The following is a 17,859-nucleotide window of genomic DNA, read 5'->3' as shown; positions in this document are numbered from 1 at the left end:
GCAGTGGGTTCCCAGCTACATTGACCTTTCCTTGGTTCCATTAATTCAACTACCCTGTTAACCTTGAGAAAACAAAACATGGAAAAATTGAAGGCTTCATTTACTCTTCTCTGACTGCGTAGATGTGTAGAGTCTGTACTGTAGGCAACTGGCACCAGATATGCTCTCGATTCGAATCCCAGTGGTCCCCTTCATATGCTCTCTGATTCCATGTAGCATCACCTTGATCTGTTCACGGAAGTTTGGATAGATTATGGGTGATGACACTGATGGAAAACCATGGATTAAAGTTTAATTCTTTTAAAATATGAAATGCCCGACACATGATATATGGTATCATGGTCGTTTATGTATTCTTTAAAAGTTGGATAATTGGATATTTTCGCACACCTTAAATAATACATACCAATTTGAAAAACTAAAAAAATGTAAGCATTACGGTAATTTATTTTCTTCTAAATTAAGTCCAGAATTCTATGGGAGGAAGTGATTTCGTACAACTAAATTTTTCTAGTAAGTAACAAAGCGTATTGACTGATCAATAAAAATAAGAGAAATTGGGTCAATTGTCCAAATATTTTTAAAGCATGGTTCTAATGATCGAGTAAAAATTAGTTGGGTGAAATGGACACCAAAATAATAGCAAGAATGAATCTGGATTTATTCTGCCTTAAACTTAGAAAATAGGGAGGATGAAACTGGATGCATCATAATGTAAATTAAAAATAAAATAAAATAAAAATATTTGAAAATGAGTAGGATAAAATTGTTCACATCCTGACTATTTTTACATTCTCGTCCATTTAAACAGTATCAAATTTTATATGCCTTTTTCACTCATGAATTATCTTTATTGGGTTAATTGACCAATTTTATGTAAATCAAACATTTTTTTATCGATCTTTTAAATTAATTGTTAACTAGATTGTTGTTCTATCAACCGAAAATCCATATACTAGAACAGCGTTGTCATGGTGGGAGAGCTGAAGAAAAACGAAACACCGTCATAATGGGATCGTAAAGAAAATGTCATTTGACTTTCGGGTATGTCATATCTCTTGAAAACAGTATTACCTAGTTACCCTTCTTCTTTGATTTGTTTAAAAAATATCTAATACCTATTTTAAAGGGAAAAAAAATTAAAATCAGGGAGCGGCATCTTCATTTTTTTTTAATAGGAACCATTTCCAATCTTTTCACCAAACTACACATTTTTGCTAATCTATATTTTACAAAAAATGGCCATAAAATTTCATCAAATTGCATATTTTTATAACTCTACCATTTACAAAAAGTGGTCATAAAAGGACTTCCTTTTTTCCGGACCCTCCGATCCGTCGGCCAATAATACATGTATGGCTTGTTCTCGTAACCCGACTTTTTGAGATTTGGCGTGTCCTAATAGCCTTGTCTTAACGTAATTATATCCCGTCACTATTTTTACTTGTAAACATGTCTTGATTGAAGCCATGTTGGAAAATTTTGCTAATCGGAAGTACACTTTTAATTTTGAATGTTAGTAAAAATAATTTCTTACTAAAGCTACAATGAGAAACTGACCTTGGGGCGAGTTAATTTATTCCACCACACTTTCAGCCATGAATCAGAATCACCATGTTCTAATTTGCTATTGTTATTGAAGAGTCGAAGATTGTACCCAAATTAATCAGCAGGGTTATGGCCAAGACTTGACTTGTCCTAGTCCTGCACCTAAATTATGTTTTGAGAGGCATGGTGGTCTCTTGGTTGTGTATTTTTATGATGACATTATCTATTTGTACATATTTTATTACGAATCAATTTCTGATTCACAAATCCAAAAAATAAATAAAACGATCATAATAAACTTTGGTTCATATGTGCTGCTGCATTTTTATCCCACATCTGAGATTGCACTATTAGGTAATTTTGTATTTTTAACTGTTTAAAGTGACCCAATGAACAAGACCTGCATGGTGGAATACGGAAGTAGTGATTAGCAGAGAGTTTACCGGTGAATCAATATCAATTAATCAACTTCAAACATTAAGGAATTAATCAACTTCAAACATTAAGGAATTGAACCGGCAACTTATAAATTGGGAGCCCAACCCCTGGCCAACAGGGGTAATGCCAGTTGGTTTTCATCTCCTTCTTCTGATTCATTATCACTCAGTTATCTGATCCTCATAAGACAAGGTTAAAATCCAAATTGGATTCTTTCAGTTCTAAAGGGTTACATGGAATAGACGTGGCGGAACTCCTGCATTCTGAAATCGAGCTCAGGCATCCAAATAATTCCATCATCTAATATCCTTAAAATGCATTTTCCATACAGACACAAATATCACTAATTACAAAACATAAGTTTTGGCTTCAGAAAACTATTATTAGGTGAAACGTGAACCAAAACAAATACACTACGATCAGAAACGAAAATCCTTTGCAAACAACAGACACATTTGTTGCTATATAGAAAAATAACATAGAAGCAAAAAAATAACCAAGTAGAAGCGGAAGAAACGTGTACTACCTTCATATGAGTTTGCTTTTTACTGAAACAATATCCACTTAGCAATTAACGAATACCTTGACAAAAACGATCTTACTACAAGGGTACACTGCGTCGATGGAGAAACTTAAAACGATTTTACTGAAACCATTCTAAATGCTGCAAGCAAAGTGATAAAAAGTGCCCTCTGAACATATAACCTATTTTGTCGAAAAAAGAAACTTAAATTAATTAAGCAGACTTAGTTTCATACTATATGTTTTAAGATCGCCTAGCCTTACATCAGCCACAAAAAAAGAGGACACTGGTGACTAGGATGATTATACAGACTGCAACCTACCTAGCAAAAGCAACCATCTTATCAGCATAGCTGTTAAGATGACAAAGAGCATGCTTCCAATATAGAAAGAAACTCTAGTAATAAATTCAACTGTAACTTGACAGTCAGAAACCAAAAGAACATCACATGGCTGCAACTGAGAACACCAAAAAGGAAAAAGCCCTGCCTGAAGGACTTTGGACCCTGCAGCTACAGATTCAGCACCAACACCATTCAAGGACTTCAAAGTCCTTTGTACCTGAAAAATCAAAAAGAATTAGACCAAATCTGGATAGTCTGGAAAGAATGCATACAAGAGCATAACATATGAGAAGGACAAATTTAGTTGATAATGATAACTGGTTTTCATAGAACTAGTATCGGAAACCTAGTCAGGACTAGATATTTACTATTTAGTCATAAAAAGTCATGACAAATCTTAAATAAATACTGCAAGTCAGAAATTCTTTATATCCTAACAGCTACCATTTTCTCTAAGAAATCCCTCTCGTTCGAATTAAAACAGCCTACACAGTTCAAAATTCTTGAAATCTCTCAGAGTCAGCACACAAAAACAATCTTAGCCAAACTGTCAATTTTATAAAACATTAAGAAATTTAAGAATCTAAGTAATAGTGTTGATAAAGATATTAACTCACCAGCTTCGCTATCAAACTCTACTCTTTACTATCCTGACACCACCACCCCGCTGACCACCCCGCCGTCCGTGTAGTAAGTATTCCTGAGTTGAAGGCATTTTATTCTTTCCTCTCTTCTTACGGCCAGAACTAGACACTTGACCAGGTGTGTCATTGGCGTAGTAAGTATTCTGCACTTTCAATTCTGCAGGTGGCTCCAACTTCTGATCTTTATGAGATGATTGCTCGTCAGAGTCGTAATCCATCACTGAGGAGTAATTCTCAATACTCGCTGCCGAGCTGTCAGAGTAATCAGCAGCAGTTTCCTCTGAGTTGAACTTATCCCATCCGCCCTCCTCCATGAACGTCTTTGGGTGAAGTCTTATTGTCTCCAACTTGGACTTCCACTGTGCAGTATCCCAATCGAGATTATCGTTCTCGTAGTACTTGACACGTCTGATATCAAGCAACTGTTCGATGCGATCGAGTTTCATTGCAGGAATTGAGTATATCTGAAGCACACCGAGCTCGAAATCATTGAACACGAATGTCATGTTAAACACCGTCATCTCAGGTTTAACTAGCACCAAACTAGCAATCTCAACCTCTTCTAGTGTGACAATAAGGAAAGGTGCTTTTACGAGATCAACTAGGCAATATTCAGTCAGGCAAAGTACACGCGGTTCTTTCAGGGGAAGTTCCCCCTTGAATCCGTGCACCCTGTGTACATCTGTCCATGAAAGGTAAGGAAACCGTCTCCAAATACAATCAACTTCGCCGACAAAGTTGCGCATAACTTGATTAAGATCCTCAAACTTACATGAACGATTAGCAGATCTCTTCATTCCCCTTGAGGTATGCACCATACGGAACTGGATATTGTTTTCCATATTGCTCCCCACCTTGATTGGGTTGTGCAAGTGCAAGTGCAAGAGCGGGGATATGGTCTCATCTCCAGCTTTTATTTTCTTCTCCATCTTGAAAGAAAGCATGTTTTACATTACTGTACATGATATCTATCTGGAAAGGTGAAAAACGGAAACCGTTGAAATATGCTTCAAGGGTGCCGATCATCTGTCTACCAGTTCCTGTCACCACTGCTGGATAGATTGACAAATTAGATAACCGTACACGGGGGAGTTTTCCTTTTAACAGTTCAAGTGAATCTGAGGTGGTTTCAGGTCCTTTTCGGGAGAGTTCGTTGTACATCTCAACATCGTATAGACGCTCTTTGACACCCAGCCTCTCGTAAGTGCGTCTGTGTAATGTGCGTGAAAGTTTAGCCTGATGCTGCTTCCTCAACTCCTTGGTATACTTGTCGGGGTTCTTAGACCTGGAAATCTTCTGGTACAGGAGGTCTGGGATTCAAAAATTTCAAACGCTTGCGGAAGGTTTCGAAGTTCTCTCCCAATAATTCATACAGATCGTAGTCCCTCTCCTTCTCCTCCTCCTCTGCAGGAAGAGAACTTTTGAAGGGAAAAAACACAGTTAAAATTAACAAATGGTAAAGAGAGGTAAATAGCATCCCATATCAAAAAGAGATGAGCAAACATATAATCATCACGAGAATCAATTACCAGTATTTCATAATATGAAACATTTTGAGACATGAAATTGAAACGAAAACCATGGATTATTGAACAATTCAAAACCCTAGAACGAAAAGTAGATGGAATCTGAAACATGAAATTGAGATCAAACATGGCCATGATTATTGAAAAATTGAAAACCCTAGAATGAAAAGAACATGGAATCTAAAACATTGAGACATGATTATTGAAAAATTGGAAACCCTAGAGTGAAGAAAAGATCACCTTTCGTCATCTGAGGATAACCAATCCATTTTTGGTCTCAAATTCATGGCCAGAAATTTACTCGATTCACAGAAGCAGATGATCTCAGAAAAAACTCCAATAAACAACTCTGCCAAATGCAGCTTTTAGCATTATCAAAACAATTATACAAACTAGGATGCACGCTCGTATCCCTAGGAAGACTATACGCACGTGCGTCGCGTTTGCTTTAGACCGTTTCTAATGTTTGGGATGGGAGTTGAATTCCGCATTGTGTTCGAAAAAAATCAAGGCAGGAGGGACAACCTCCATCACTGATCTAGCAGTCCGACCTTCATGCTCTATTCGCTCAACTTCATTAGGATCATTCCCTGAGTGTACGAGTAACTGCTACAACTACAAGTTAGAACAACTAGAAGAAGTCAAAGTTTTTTCAGTGGGTCTACTGTGGTGCTTCATATATGCAACTTGTACAGGGCATTTGGCCTTTTCTAACAGCAGCAGCAACCTACTCCACAATCAATCACCAGTCTCCACTGGTGCAGTATGTGACTTGAGTCCTAAATAGCGTGGCTCCTCCAATCTCTCTTTGTTTTTCCTCAATAGCGATATATTCCTCCTGATACTCTCGTAACTCATTCATTGTCAATGAATCACGAATTATGAATATCGTAGTATACAATAGGTCTGTTGGGATAAGAGCATTTACGAAGGCTAAAATGAAATTCTTCTCATCCACTCTTCCTACCAATTCGCTGCATAACATTCTCCATCTCGTCACCAGACCTCGCATGCTTTCTCCAGGTTCGCGTCTCAGATTGAATAAGATCTCTATTCCCGGCCTTAGCATGTTGTTTCTTATGTACGTCGTTAGAAATATCCTCTGTAGGTCTCTAATTGAGGAAATCAATCTCTCTGGGAACCCGTCAAACCATGCCAACGCCTGCCCAGTTAGGCTAGCAGGGAAATACTTATATAGTACAACCTCGTTTTGTGCCCATTGTATTAAAGATAGGGTATATTGCTTTAAGTGTTGTACTGCACTTTCCAATCCACTGAATATGCTTCCAAAGGTTGGCAAGGAACACCTCGATGGAATTTTTGCCTCCGATACTTCGCGTGTAAATAAGGATTTGCCAGCCTCTTCTATTGCCTCTTCTAGTTGCACTCGTCCTCCTATTCGTGAGTTGTTAATCATAGACCTCATCTCTTGTAGTTCATTCATAATCGCTTGGTTGATATCATTTTCGTCTCTGTTTCTCCATTTCTTCCTTCCATGTTATTCCTCCTATCATCCTCGCGCCTTTTATCTTCGTCGTGTCTTTTATCTTCTTCGCGTCTCTTATCTTCTTCACGCATCCTTTCATCTTCATATCTCCTTTCATCTTCGTACGCTCTCTCTTCTTCGCGTAATCTTTCTTCTTCACGCATCCTCTCCTCTATCTGTCTTCTATTCTCTTCAAATCTTTGTCTCTGATCCTCCCATCTAGTCTCTTCCAATGCTCTCCTTAGCTCTCTCTCTTCACTGCTTTCCCTCTGGCGTCTTCCCCGCCTCCTTTCTTCGTTCCTCCTTTCTCCATCTCCGTCATTTTCCAACATCTTTTCTCTTTGGCGATAGTTTCTCCTAGTTGATGAACCGGTTCTCGCATCCGATTCTCGCATCCGATTCTCCTCCACGCTAATCATGTGCGGCTCTTTCCTCATTGAGATTTCGGTTCTGTTGCGTCAAAGTAACGTTCTTCCTTGCGAGTCGTGTTCGCTGCTCCACCAAATCTCTTTCTCTTTCCCTTTCCAGACGAAGTACTTCTCTTAACTTTTCCAATGTCATATTTTCTTCACTGACATCCTCTTCCCTAAAGGTTCTTCTTCTATAGCTGTATCAGTATCAGAAGTATGAATCGATCCTTTTCGGTAACGATTATCATCTAGGTCACCACTTTTCTCCTGATTCACACCATGCCTTCCTCCCATGGTTGATGTTTCTCCTGGCTCCATTTTTTTTCCTCTTTTTGCCGCTAAACGCTTACTTCTTCTTGACGCTATTATGTGTTTCGCTCGATTTGGAACTCTTGCCCTCAACTAATTTCTACCGAGTTAGGTTTTACTCTGCGATTCGTCAACGATCTCTTACTAAATGGGTCTAGCTTCTTTATGGTGAGTTTTAGAAAGATTTCTAAGGAACTTCTCTAAACAAAGTTCAGATCTACTCTGCTTTCTAAATCTTTAATATAATCACACTCTTTTGGTTAAATAATTTATGTTTTACGAAGAAAGCAATTCGTTTAAAAGGGTTTTACTAAGAAAACTCAAGAACAACTTCAACTTCTTCTTCGAATCCCAAGTGAGAGTAAACTCTCAACATGAGTCCCCTCCTTCTAGCGCTAAAATGTAACTGCTGGAAATCCAGTAGTACACCCAAATAGTAATATAATGACTCTAAGACATGATGAAAGTAAACGAAATAGAAAGATTTATTTATTAACTACATCGAATACAATGATGATGAAGATATTACAAGTAATGAGACTCAAAAGAATCCTAATTTTCCTCTCTGCAACATGACCTCTCCCTCTCTCCAAACGCTCCTCCTCTTTATAACGAACCAAGGTCTCTATTTATAGGGAAAACTAAGTAATGGTTTACAGCTCACTTTACTTTTCCGGATATCACACATTCCACATGGTTCTGCTTTATACTTCGCTCAAGTTATTTTCGATAAAGTTATTCCTCTTCTTTCGCCAATATGTTCGGTACAGCTGTCATATTTCTTGTGCAAAAATTCTAACTTCGTATACCTCTTCCTACTTCGTGAGGTATGTTCTGGTCCAAGTAACCAATACCTCGTTGATTAACATCTCACATATCTCCAACATTTTCTTACTTCGCAGATCCAATATTTACTAAAGCTGTTCTGACATCTGATTTTACCCTTATCTGACATTTCTTCTCGAAAATAGAGTAAAAATCTCCTACTCAAGATTTACTTCGTGAATTCATTCAATCTCGTTTAACCACGTGGCGAGTAGGTTTTCTGTACCTACAATACGAGAAAATGGTACAACTGAATCCTTCTAATATCTCATTTACAATAGGAACCATTAGCCTGGTCATACAACTCTTTTTTGTTGAGCTGCTGGACCAAAGAATATGTATCGATTACTGTTTTCTCAGTGAATGCTGCTAGTACAAAACATGAAACGCTTATTCTCTAACAAACAGGAAAACTCATCAAACAAATGGCGAAGGTTAGTAGTTTTCTAGGGCCACATATCTGACACTAAATATAGATGCAATTTTGTAATCAACTGCATAACTAAGTGATCAACTACGCAAGGGAACTCAGAAAATACTTTTTGGGCTGAAGATAAAAAAAGTAAAAAAACTGACGAAGTATGTTCAGAATCAGAAAATACTTTTTGGGCTTTTAACCCGCTTAATTCTGTTGGGCTCAAGCTCCACACAAAGACATAAAAGTCCAATGAAAAAATTCCAAAGTCTCGTAGATTTCTGCAAACGTACTTATAGAGATCAAAGTTGTGATGATGAGATGTTTTGTTTCCTCTAGAAATCACATTCTCTTTTCAGATATTCATTTAGTTCTATGTCTTCGTCAGATATATTAAGGACCATACATCCTCCGCTATTACCAGCATTTTTTTTTAACTGATTGTATCCCCAGACTCAACCGTGAAAAGAATACAAAGGATTTACTGCACTATTTAAGATTCAGACTTTTCTTTTCCTAACCTCATAACTGATTATCCAGATCACTTCCTCAACTGGAAAATAAAAAGATTCATGTGTAGGTACTAATGAGTAGTGGAGAATTAGCTCCAACAATTTTATTTCAGTAAAAAAGGTCTCATATGTTAAAGATAAGGATGCAGAACTAACCAGCTGGGATTATAACATTCATCTACTTCACACCTTAAACAACTCCGCCTCCTCTACAAGCAGTACAAACTTCCTGCAGAGACATAGATAAAGCTTTAAAATATTTAGAAAGGAAGTGCCAGGAGAAACCTTTTATAATCTCTCCAAACTTTAACAATTCGGCCCTGTCCTTTTCAAGTACTGCAAGTTGACCTGGATAAAAATGATTTGATATACATTAAAATGCAGACTCTAGTAAGGCGTACTGAGACTCTGAGAGTAGATGAATGTTTTCTCCCCGTCATGACAATGCTTACAGAATCTAAAGTTAATGCTTCACAAATCATTGCCATTATGCATCTGATCACTGAGAAAAAAAGTGGAAAAAGAGTTGGTTGCAGATGCCGAGTCATTGAAGTATTTTTAAGACTTTTACTAAGAATCCGAGTCATTGATGTTAATGGGGTGGTTGGACTGTAAGATCGATGAGCTCATTGTTAAGCAAAAGGAAGTTGAAAGGGCGAAGATGGTTGAGGCTAAAAAAGTTGCACCCACGATCGATGTCAAAGATCTATCAACAAAGAAACGTCAAGGACGACCTAAATGTACAAGATTAAGAGTGAAGATAGTAAGAAGAAACGTGCAAAGACAAAATCATCAGCCAGAAAAGACCAGGCAAGGGTTCTAACTTTGTCTTTTTGGTTTCTTATTAAGATAACACTTGCAATTTGTATAAATATATAGTGTTTTGAACTTTTCATTCCATTTAGCTATCCAAAATGAATTTGATCCTATGTATCATGTGTCCATCTACACTGTACAAGGTGTAAGGTATCTATGAGGTTGATTATTATCTGTTTAAAAGTTGCCGATATTGCAGTAGGTGAGTGTTTCGTTGCATATTGATGTTTGACACTTTGACTGATTAAGTAATATTGTTTGTAGGATATTATCATTAACGAGCCAATGCTCCAGGAGAATGCTGTGATATCCCAAAGACCACAGTACATACAGCAGCAGCAACAACAAAGTTACGTGGTGCCCCAAGGAGGTAGAGGCACTAGAGGAGGAAAGGGCACTAGAAGTGGACGAGGCACACATATAAACAACCCTCGTCGCATGCATACGCCCTATCTAGGTGGACCGTATCTGAACCATCTCCATGGGCAGTATATGAGCTCTCCTCATATATCACATATGGGCAGTCTCGCACCATATGGCAGTAAGTATGTACCTTACATCGACCATCCTGTAGTACCATATACAACTCCTATGGTAAGTAATGTATTCAATTGTGTATGTCAATTTGTGCACGATATTTTTATACTTAGACTCTTATGCAGTATTATTTTGGTTCTTATATAGCCAAAAATGGTCACACCACAACAATTTGGCAGCAGTATATCTACAACTGAAACGCCTGGTTCTTTTCCTGAATAACTGGTAAAGTATCATTTTTTTAGTTATTCAAGCCTTGTTTTTGGTATTCAAACCTTCATTATGCTCTTTATTCAATTATGTATTGTTTTTCATTGAGTAGGAGTCAAATCTTAACCCATGGGAACTACGCTACTGAAGTCTAACTCAGATTTTCCAAGAAGTCAGATGTTCCATTTGATGTAGATCAACTCTTCAAGGAATCTCTTACGTCCAGAATGACAATAGTGGCTCGTCTGCAATATGCATTAAAGTGACAGATTTTTTTTATTTTGTTTTTGAATTAGTCAGTAATATGCGAGATGAACAAGTGCCGGTATGACAGACTCTGATAGTACCTGTACTCAAACAAGAACAATAATAATAACTATCTCAAAAGCTAAGCAAGAGAGATGTTGAATAATTGTCATTCAGTTAATTTTTACTTCACCTTTATTTATTTGTTTGATTCAGCTGTACCCAGTAGCTAGTCATATAGGATTTTAAACTGATCCCTCACTAGAACATTTTGGTGTTTTGGCATGTTGGTTTAAAATTAATCAAATCGTACTAGTACAGGAAAATGAGAACCTCAAAAATAAGCAGACCATGACTGTAGTTTATCATTATCAAATTAAATTTGTTCATGGGGCAACAGCAACAAAGTCCATGGCCTGCAGTTTTTCAGATAGTGTAGGCGATGATATTTTTCTTGAAGTCCAGAATTCTACAGGAAGATACTGTGGTTGTGTTGCCACTCAGTTAGATACTTTTTTCGAGGGGCCGGTTGTACTCCTACTCTTTGGTACTTCTTTAGATATTGAGGCATATTATTGAACTCAGGATTAACAAGTCTGTTGTACCTCAGGGTTGCAAGGTTCGTTCGTTGCCTATTTACCGTGAACCAGAGATTGAGCTTGTTGGCAGAATGCAGCTGTTCAAAAGTATGATAGCAGTATAGATGAAAGTGGTGACTGTAAGGTACAGAAGACTCAATCCTCTGCTGAAAATATCTTGTTAAACATCTGCTTTAGTGTTTCCAAGCCGTGCTTACCTTTTATTATTAACACAATGGTACCCAACTGTGGAAGAAACCATAATGAACAAGGTACTAAAATGCTAATTGCTTTGTTTCTTTCTTTTTCTTAACTAGCTGTGTCTAACTAAAAATGGAACAGAAAATCCCCAGCGGGCTTGACAGAAGCTGTTAAATCTGGCAAGCAGAAGAACTAACTTTATTGTCTAATTCTAAAGTTTGACAGTTTTTTTTCTTCCGGTGTCCATATATTTAGAAGAATACGGTGACGTTGAAGCTGTTTGCAGTGATATCAGAGAGGGCAGATGATTAAGAAAAATTAGATGGTTGGAGGCGGAAGATCTTATATAACGCATTAACGCTCGACACTATAAGAACGGAAACCACGTACGTACGTCTTTTAAACTTGTGTAGAGCTGTACAGGTAGGACGACCATATTTACTATTTCCGCTTTGGTCCAGTAGTTTCAGTTCAAGCCATGCCCTAACTTCTCCAGGGCTTTTTAACTTAACTCGAACGGATAGATAAAAAAGGATCTTCCACCAACTGTAACTCTGCCACTAGTGATGGATTTACCAACTCCCGTTCCCTTTGTTAGAGAATATCCTTTAATCTCATACTAATGAGAACCTTTTAACGATTTCAAAATCTCGTGATGCGACTCTGAAACTCTCGGCCCTTTTGGTGCTATATCTTTAGACATCGAAGCTGACGGTAAGCGTGAAACAAAGAAAAAGATAGCAAAAGTAGGGGCTTTTTATAAAGACAAACTGCCAACCAGAAAATTGAGCAAACGATATTTTTTCTTCTTCCTTCGTCTCCTTTGAACCTCAAGGCCTTAATCCCAAAACCTCAACACTTAACTAAAAGAAAATACTTATTAGGGTAATATTTATTGCTAAAAAATATAACGAGGAAAGGTTTTCACTTTTTACCGCTTAATTTTGTTGGGCTCGACATTATATAGTTTTTCAGAAACCCAAGCAAGATATATTATCATTATGATCAAAATGAGAACTTGGAAGGGCAACAACACTTGCACTGCAGCGACGTTTAAGGACATGAGACTATCACGACGTGACCATTGCAGCGTCCACAAAAATCTAAACCTATCACATTTCGTGTATATACTTGGTATGTGCGAAATAACCAAAAGTGATGGTCATTGGCTTCAAGTCAAATTTGAAAGATACATTAATTTCAGATGTCTTTTGTAGCAACAAAAATTGTTAAAAATACAAGTTAATTTGTGATCATTATTCTAGAATAATCTTAAAGTCCCTTGGATTAGGTAAAGCCTAGTACATTCTAGAGTTTACGGGCCTCTAGAGTTTTCTTTTTAATCACATGTAATCTAGAGAATTTTTTCTCTAGAATTCTCTTAAGGCATAGTCTCTAGAATTTTCATTTCTAGAGTTTTCTTCACAGTTATTCACTAGGCCTATAAATAGGCACTCCATGGTTTCATTTTGATCCATCAAAAAAACTCAAGTGAGAAAACAAGAGTTAGTATAGAGTGAGAGCTAGAGTTAGAGTAAGAGCCAAAGTGCCTCTTTGTAAACAACTAGTGGAAGCCAAAGTTGCTACACAAGCCTCTTGTAATATTTTCATTTTCATATTAATCAAAGCCTCACTTTCCAGTTAACCAACCTCTCTTTCCAAATCATTTCCATAAAACTCTATCCATGGCAATTAACCAAAGTGTTCAAGGTTTCAATTATGCCCAAAGTCTAATTCCAATTTTTGATGGTGAGAGTTACGATTATTGGAGTCTACAAATGAAGACATTATTCATTTCACAAGACCTATGGAATTTTGTACAAGAAGGTTATAAAGTACCAGAGTCAGCAGAAACTCTGTCGTCATGGACGGACGCAGAAAAAAAGGAGTATAAGGAAAATAAGAAGAAAGATGCTAAAGCACTACTGTTTCTACAACAGGGCGTAAGCAAAGCTATTCCTCGAATTTCGGTGGCGAAAACTTCAAAGGAGACCTGGAATATTCTCAAAGTAGCATTCCAAGGATCAGAAAAGGTAATCTCCATTAAACTACAAAATTTATGGCGAGATTTTGATAATTTACTTATGAAAGAAAATGAAACTATCTAGAACTTCTTCTCAAGAGTTACTGGCATAGTAAATCAAATCAGTAGTTATGGAGATACCATTGAAAATAAAAGAGTGGTAGAAAAGATATTAAGAAGCTTACCATTCAAATTTGATCATATCGTCGCTGCCATTGAAGAATCAAAAAATTTATCGACTCTCTCGGTACATGAATTAATGGGTTCACTCGAGGCGCACGAGAAAAGAATAAATAGGTTCGCGGAGCAACCATTGGAGCAGGCATTTCAATCAAAAATAAATTTCAGTGAGAAGAAAAATACAGAAGCCAGAAAAGAAAGCTCCATAGGGGGATCGTCATCCAACTCGCAGTACGAGAGAGGGTCGACGTCAACTCAAGGACCCAGAAATTTCTACCGCGGACGTGGAAAAGGAAAAGGAGGTTATAGAAACAACAATCAAAGGTACGGAAAAAATAACTCCTCAAATTTCCGATGCAATGTTTGGAAAAAGTTTGGACATGTAACTGAAGATTGCAAGTATAAGTGCACCAAGTGTGATAAATTAAATCACATGGAGAAAGATTGTTGGCTAAATGAAGCAAACTATTCCGAGAAAAACAATTCTCAAAATCAAGTATTATATTCTTGCCTTACCTCGCAACAAGAATATCAAGGTATATGGTACGTCGACAGCGGATGCAGCATCCATATGACAGGAAATAAAGAATATTTCGTAAAATTGGAGGAACAAGAGATTCCGCCAGTCAAACTTGGAGATGGAAAGTTCCAGAATGTTGAAGGAAGAAGAGTCATATCCGTACGTACAAGGTCATGTAAAACTCGATACATATCTGATGTTCTTTATGTTCCTGGCCTAGCTCAAAATTTATTAAGTGTTGGACAACTTATAAGAAAATGGTACTCACTACATTTCGAAGACGGAGAATGCACAATTTATGAAAAAATTAATAAGCAATTGGTGGCAAAAGTAAAAATGTCAGGAAATTTTGTCTTTCCCTTATCTATGCCATCAATTGAAAATTCTGCAATGAGTACCAACCATATTGACGAATGCAAGTTATGGCATTTGAGGTACGGGCATCTCAACTATAGATCCTTGAAGGTTCTAAAATCAAATAACATGGTAATTGGTCTTCCCAATATCATCAGTGGAGATAAAATATGTGAAGGTTGTATTCTTGGAAAGTTCCATAGACTTCCATTTACAAATAAATCGTGGAGAGCAAGAACGCCCCTCGAATTGGTGCACGCCGATATCTGCGGTCCGACAAGAACAACTTCACTCAACAACAGAAGATATTTTCTCCTATTCGTGGATGATTATACCAGGATGATATGGGTGTATATTCTCGAGCAAAAGTCCGACGCATTCACTAAATTCCTAGAGTTCAAGGCGTTGGCAGAGAAACAAAGTGGTCATCAACTAAAGGTTTTCCGTACAGACCGTGGTGGAGAATTTACTTCTGATGAATTTATCAACTATTGCAAAGAAAACAGTATTAAGAAGGAGCTTACCGTTCGATACACTCCACAACAAAACGGCGTCGCGGAAAGGAAAAATCGTACGATCGTGGAAATGGCTCGAAGTATGCTAAAAGCAAGGAAGCTACCCAATAGCTACTAGGCAGAAGCAGTCAACACGACGGTTTACATCCTTAACCGTTCTCCAACAAAGGTAGTTCTCAACAAGACTCCATATGAATCTTGGCATAAGAAAAAGCCCGAGGTAACTTCTTTCAGAATTTTTGGTTGTGTAGTATACTCACATATTCCATCTCAACATAGAGAAAAGTTCGATGAAAAAGGAGAAAATCTTATATTCATCGGATACAACGAAGAGTCTAAAGCCTATAGACTTCTAAAGCCACAAACAAAGGAACTGGTAATCTCAAGAGATGTTATCTTCGATGAATTCAAATCCTGGGATTGGAATGATGAACCAGACAATTACGAGTTACCACTACTCATCGAAGACGAGCCAGATCAGCCACGACAAGAAGATAATACTCTACCAGCAAGCCCGAGATCTCCTAGTCCAACACAACAAAGTCCAAGTTCATCTGAAGCAAGTGCCCCACCTAGAAAGGTGTGTTCCCTAAGAGATATTTATGGTATATCTAATTGTGAATTTATAGCACTAGAGCCTCAAAGATATGACGAAGCGGCAAAAGAAGAAAAATGGAGAGACGCCATGGACGAAGAAATGCGAGTAATCGAGAAGAATAAGACATGGGAGCTTGTTGATCAGCCAATTGACAAAGAAATAATTGGTCTGAAATGGGTCTACAAGACAAAATACAACTAAGATGTTTCGATTCAGAAGCACAAGGCAAGGCTAGTTGCAAATGGATATTCCCAGCAACCAGGAATCGACTACAACGAGACATTCGCCCCAGTCGCTCGCATGGAAACATTCCGGATGGTGTTAGCCTTGGCAGCTCAAATCAAAATGAAAGTCCACCAATTGGACGTAAAGTCGGCAATCCTAAATGGAGAACTTGAAGAAGAGGTGTACGTTGAACAACCTCAAGGATATATCCGAAAAGGAAAAGAAAAAATGGTTTACCGTCTTCGCAAAGCACTATATGGTCTCAAACAAGCACCGCGTGCATGGAACAACAAAACAAGTATTTCCGAGATAATGGATTCGAGAAAAGCCCAAGTGAGCCATCCCTCTACATAAGAAAACAAGGTACGGACTTCCTAATTGTCTGTCTCTACGTTGATGATTTAATTTATGCCAGTACAAAACAAGAGATGGCAGAAAAATTTAAGAAGGAGATGATGAAAGAATATGAGATGACAGACTTAGGACTTATGCGATATTTTCTTGGGATACAAGTAAAACAATCTCCAGAAGAAATAATCATTTCTCAAGAAAAATATGCGGAAGACTTACTGAAAAGGTTCAACATGATGGATTGCAAACCAATTGCAACTCCAATGGGTAACAATGAGAAATTGGTAAAAAATGATGGAGCGACAAAAGTTGATCCAACCTTATTCAGAAGTCTAGTTGGCTCACTGATGTACTCAACAAATACAAGGCCAGACATAGTCAATGCAACCAACATTGTTTCTCGGTTTATGAGCGAGCCAAGCAAATTACACTATGCCGCCGCTAAGAGAAGTGTTCGGTATATCAAGGGAACAAAGAATTTTGGCATCAAGTATACAAGAGAAAGAGATAATGATTTAATTGGCTTCACAGATAGCGATTGGGCAGGTTCTATTGAAGACCAAAAAAGCACATCAGGCTATGTTTTCTGCATGGGCACAAAAGTTATCTCTTGGAGTTCTAAAAGGCAAAGTACGGTGGCACTGTCATCAGCCGAAGCAGAGTACATAGCAGCAACAAGTGCAGCATGTGAAGCAGTATGGTTAAGAAGAATAATGACTGACTTAGAACAAAGGCAAAAGCAGCCGACAACTATCTACTGTGACAATATGTCCACAATTGCAATGATAAGAAATCCAGTTTTCCACGGACAGACGAAGCACATAGAGCTCCGACACCACTTCATCTGAGAGCTAGTAGAAAACAAGGAAATTGAGCTCCAATTCTGTCCAACTAATGAACAAAATGCGGACATTTTCACAAAAGCAGTCACGGTGGATAAGTTCAATCATTTCAGAGAAAAGCTCAACATCACAAATTAAGAGGGAGTGTAAAAAATACAAGTTAATTTGTGATCATTATTCTAGAATAATGTTGAAGTCCCTTGGACTAGGTAAATCCTAGTACCTTCTAGAGTTTATGGGCCTCTAGAGTCTTCTTTTTAATCACATGTAATCTAGAGAATTTTTTCTCTAGAATTCTCTCCGGGCATAGTCTCTAGAATTTTCATTTCTAGAGTTGTCATTCACTAGGCCTATAAATATGCACTCCAAGGTTTCATTTTGATCCATCAAAAAAACTCAAGTGAGAAAACAAGAGTTAGTATAGAGTGAGAGCTAGAGTTAGAGTAAGAGCCAAAGTGCCTCTTTGTAAACAACTAGTGGAAGCCAAAGTTGCTACACAAGCCTCTTGTAACATTTTCATTTTCATATTAATCAAAGCTTCACTTTCCAATTAACCAACCTCTCTTTCCAAATCATTTCCATAAACCCATCATATTTGCGCATTGCGCCAACAAAAATAACAATCCCATCGTTAATCCTCATACATATATGATTTCCAACTCCAAAGATCAAACCGGAGACCAC

At 37.7% G+C, this 17,859-nt stretch overlaps 1 protein-coding gene across 2 annotated transcripts; it reads right to left on the bottom strand.

Annotated features, from left to right (window-relative positions):
• Positions 1-2,694: 2,694 nt before the first annotated feature.
• Positions 2,695-5,367, bottom strand: LOC113288402 (FACT complex subunit SPT16-like). 2 transcript variants are annotated; one of them, XM_026537425.1, is made up of 3 exons: positions 5,263-5,367; positions 3,470-4,914; positions 2,695-3,069 (listed from the first exon to the last, which is right to left on the bottom strand). In XM_026537425.1, the coding sequence occupies exon 2, from the start codon at positions 4,438-4,440 to the stop codon at positions 3,481-3,483; it is 960 nt and encodes a 319-aa protein (XP_026393210.1). In that variant the 5' UTR covers positions 4,441-4,914; positions 5,263-5,367; the 3' UTR covers positions 2,695-3,069; positions 3,470-3,480. The 2 variants fall into 2 exon arrangements, with proteins under 2 accessions (XP_026393210.1, XP_026393211.1); XM_026537426.1 differs by having other exon boundaries at positions 3,470-4,900.
• Between the last annotated feature and the right edge of the window lie 12,492 nt (positions 5,368-17,859).

Source organism: Papaver somniferum, chromosome 6 (genome assembly GCF_003573695.1).
Source record: "Papaver somniferum cultivar HN1 chromosome 6, ASM357369v1, whole genome shotgun sequence".
In the NCBI taxonomy this organism is placed as follows: Eukaryota; Viridiplantae; Streptophyta; class Magnoliopsida; order Ranunculales; family Papaveraceae; genus Papaver; species Papaver somniferum.
Note: the sequence above shows the minus strand (reverse complement) of the source record. Positions and strands in the feature narration are given on the sequence as shown.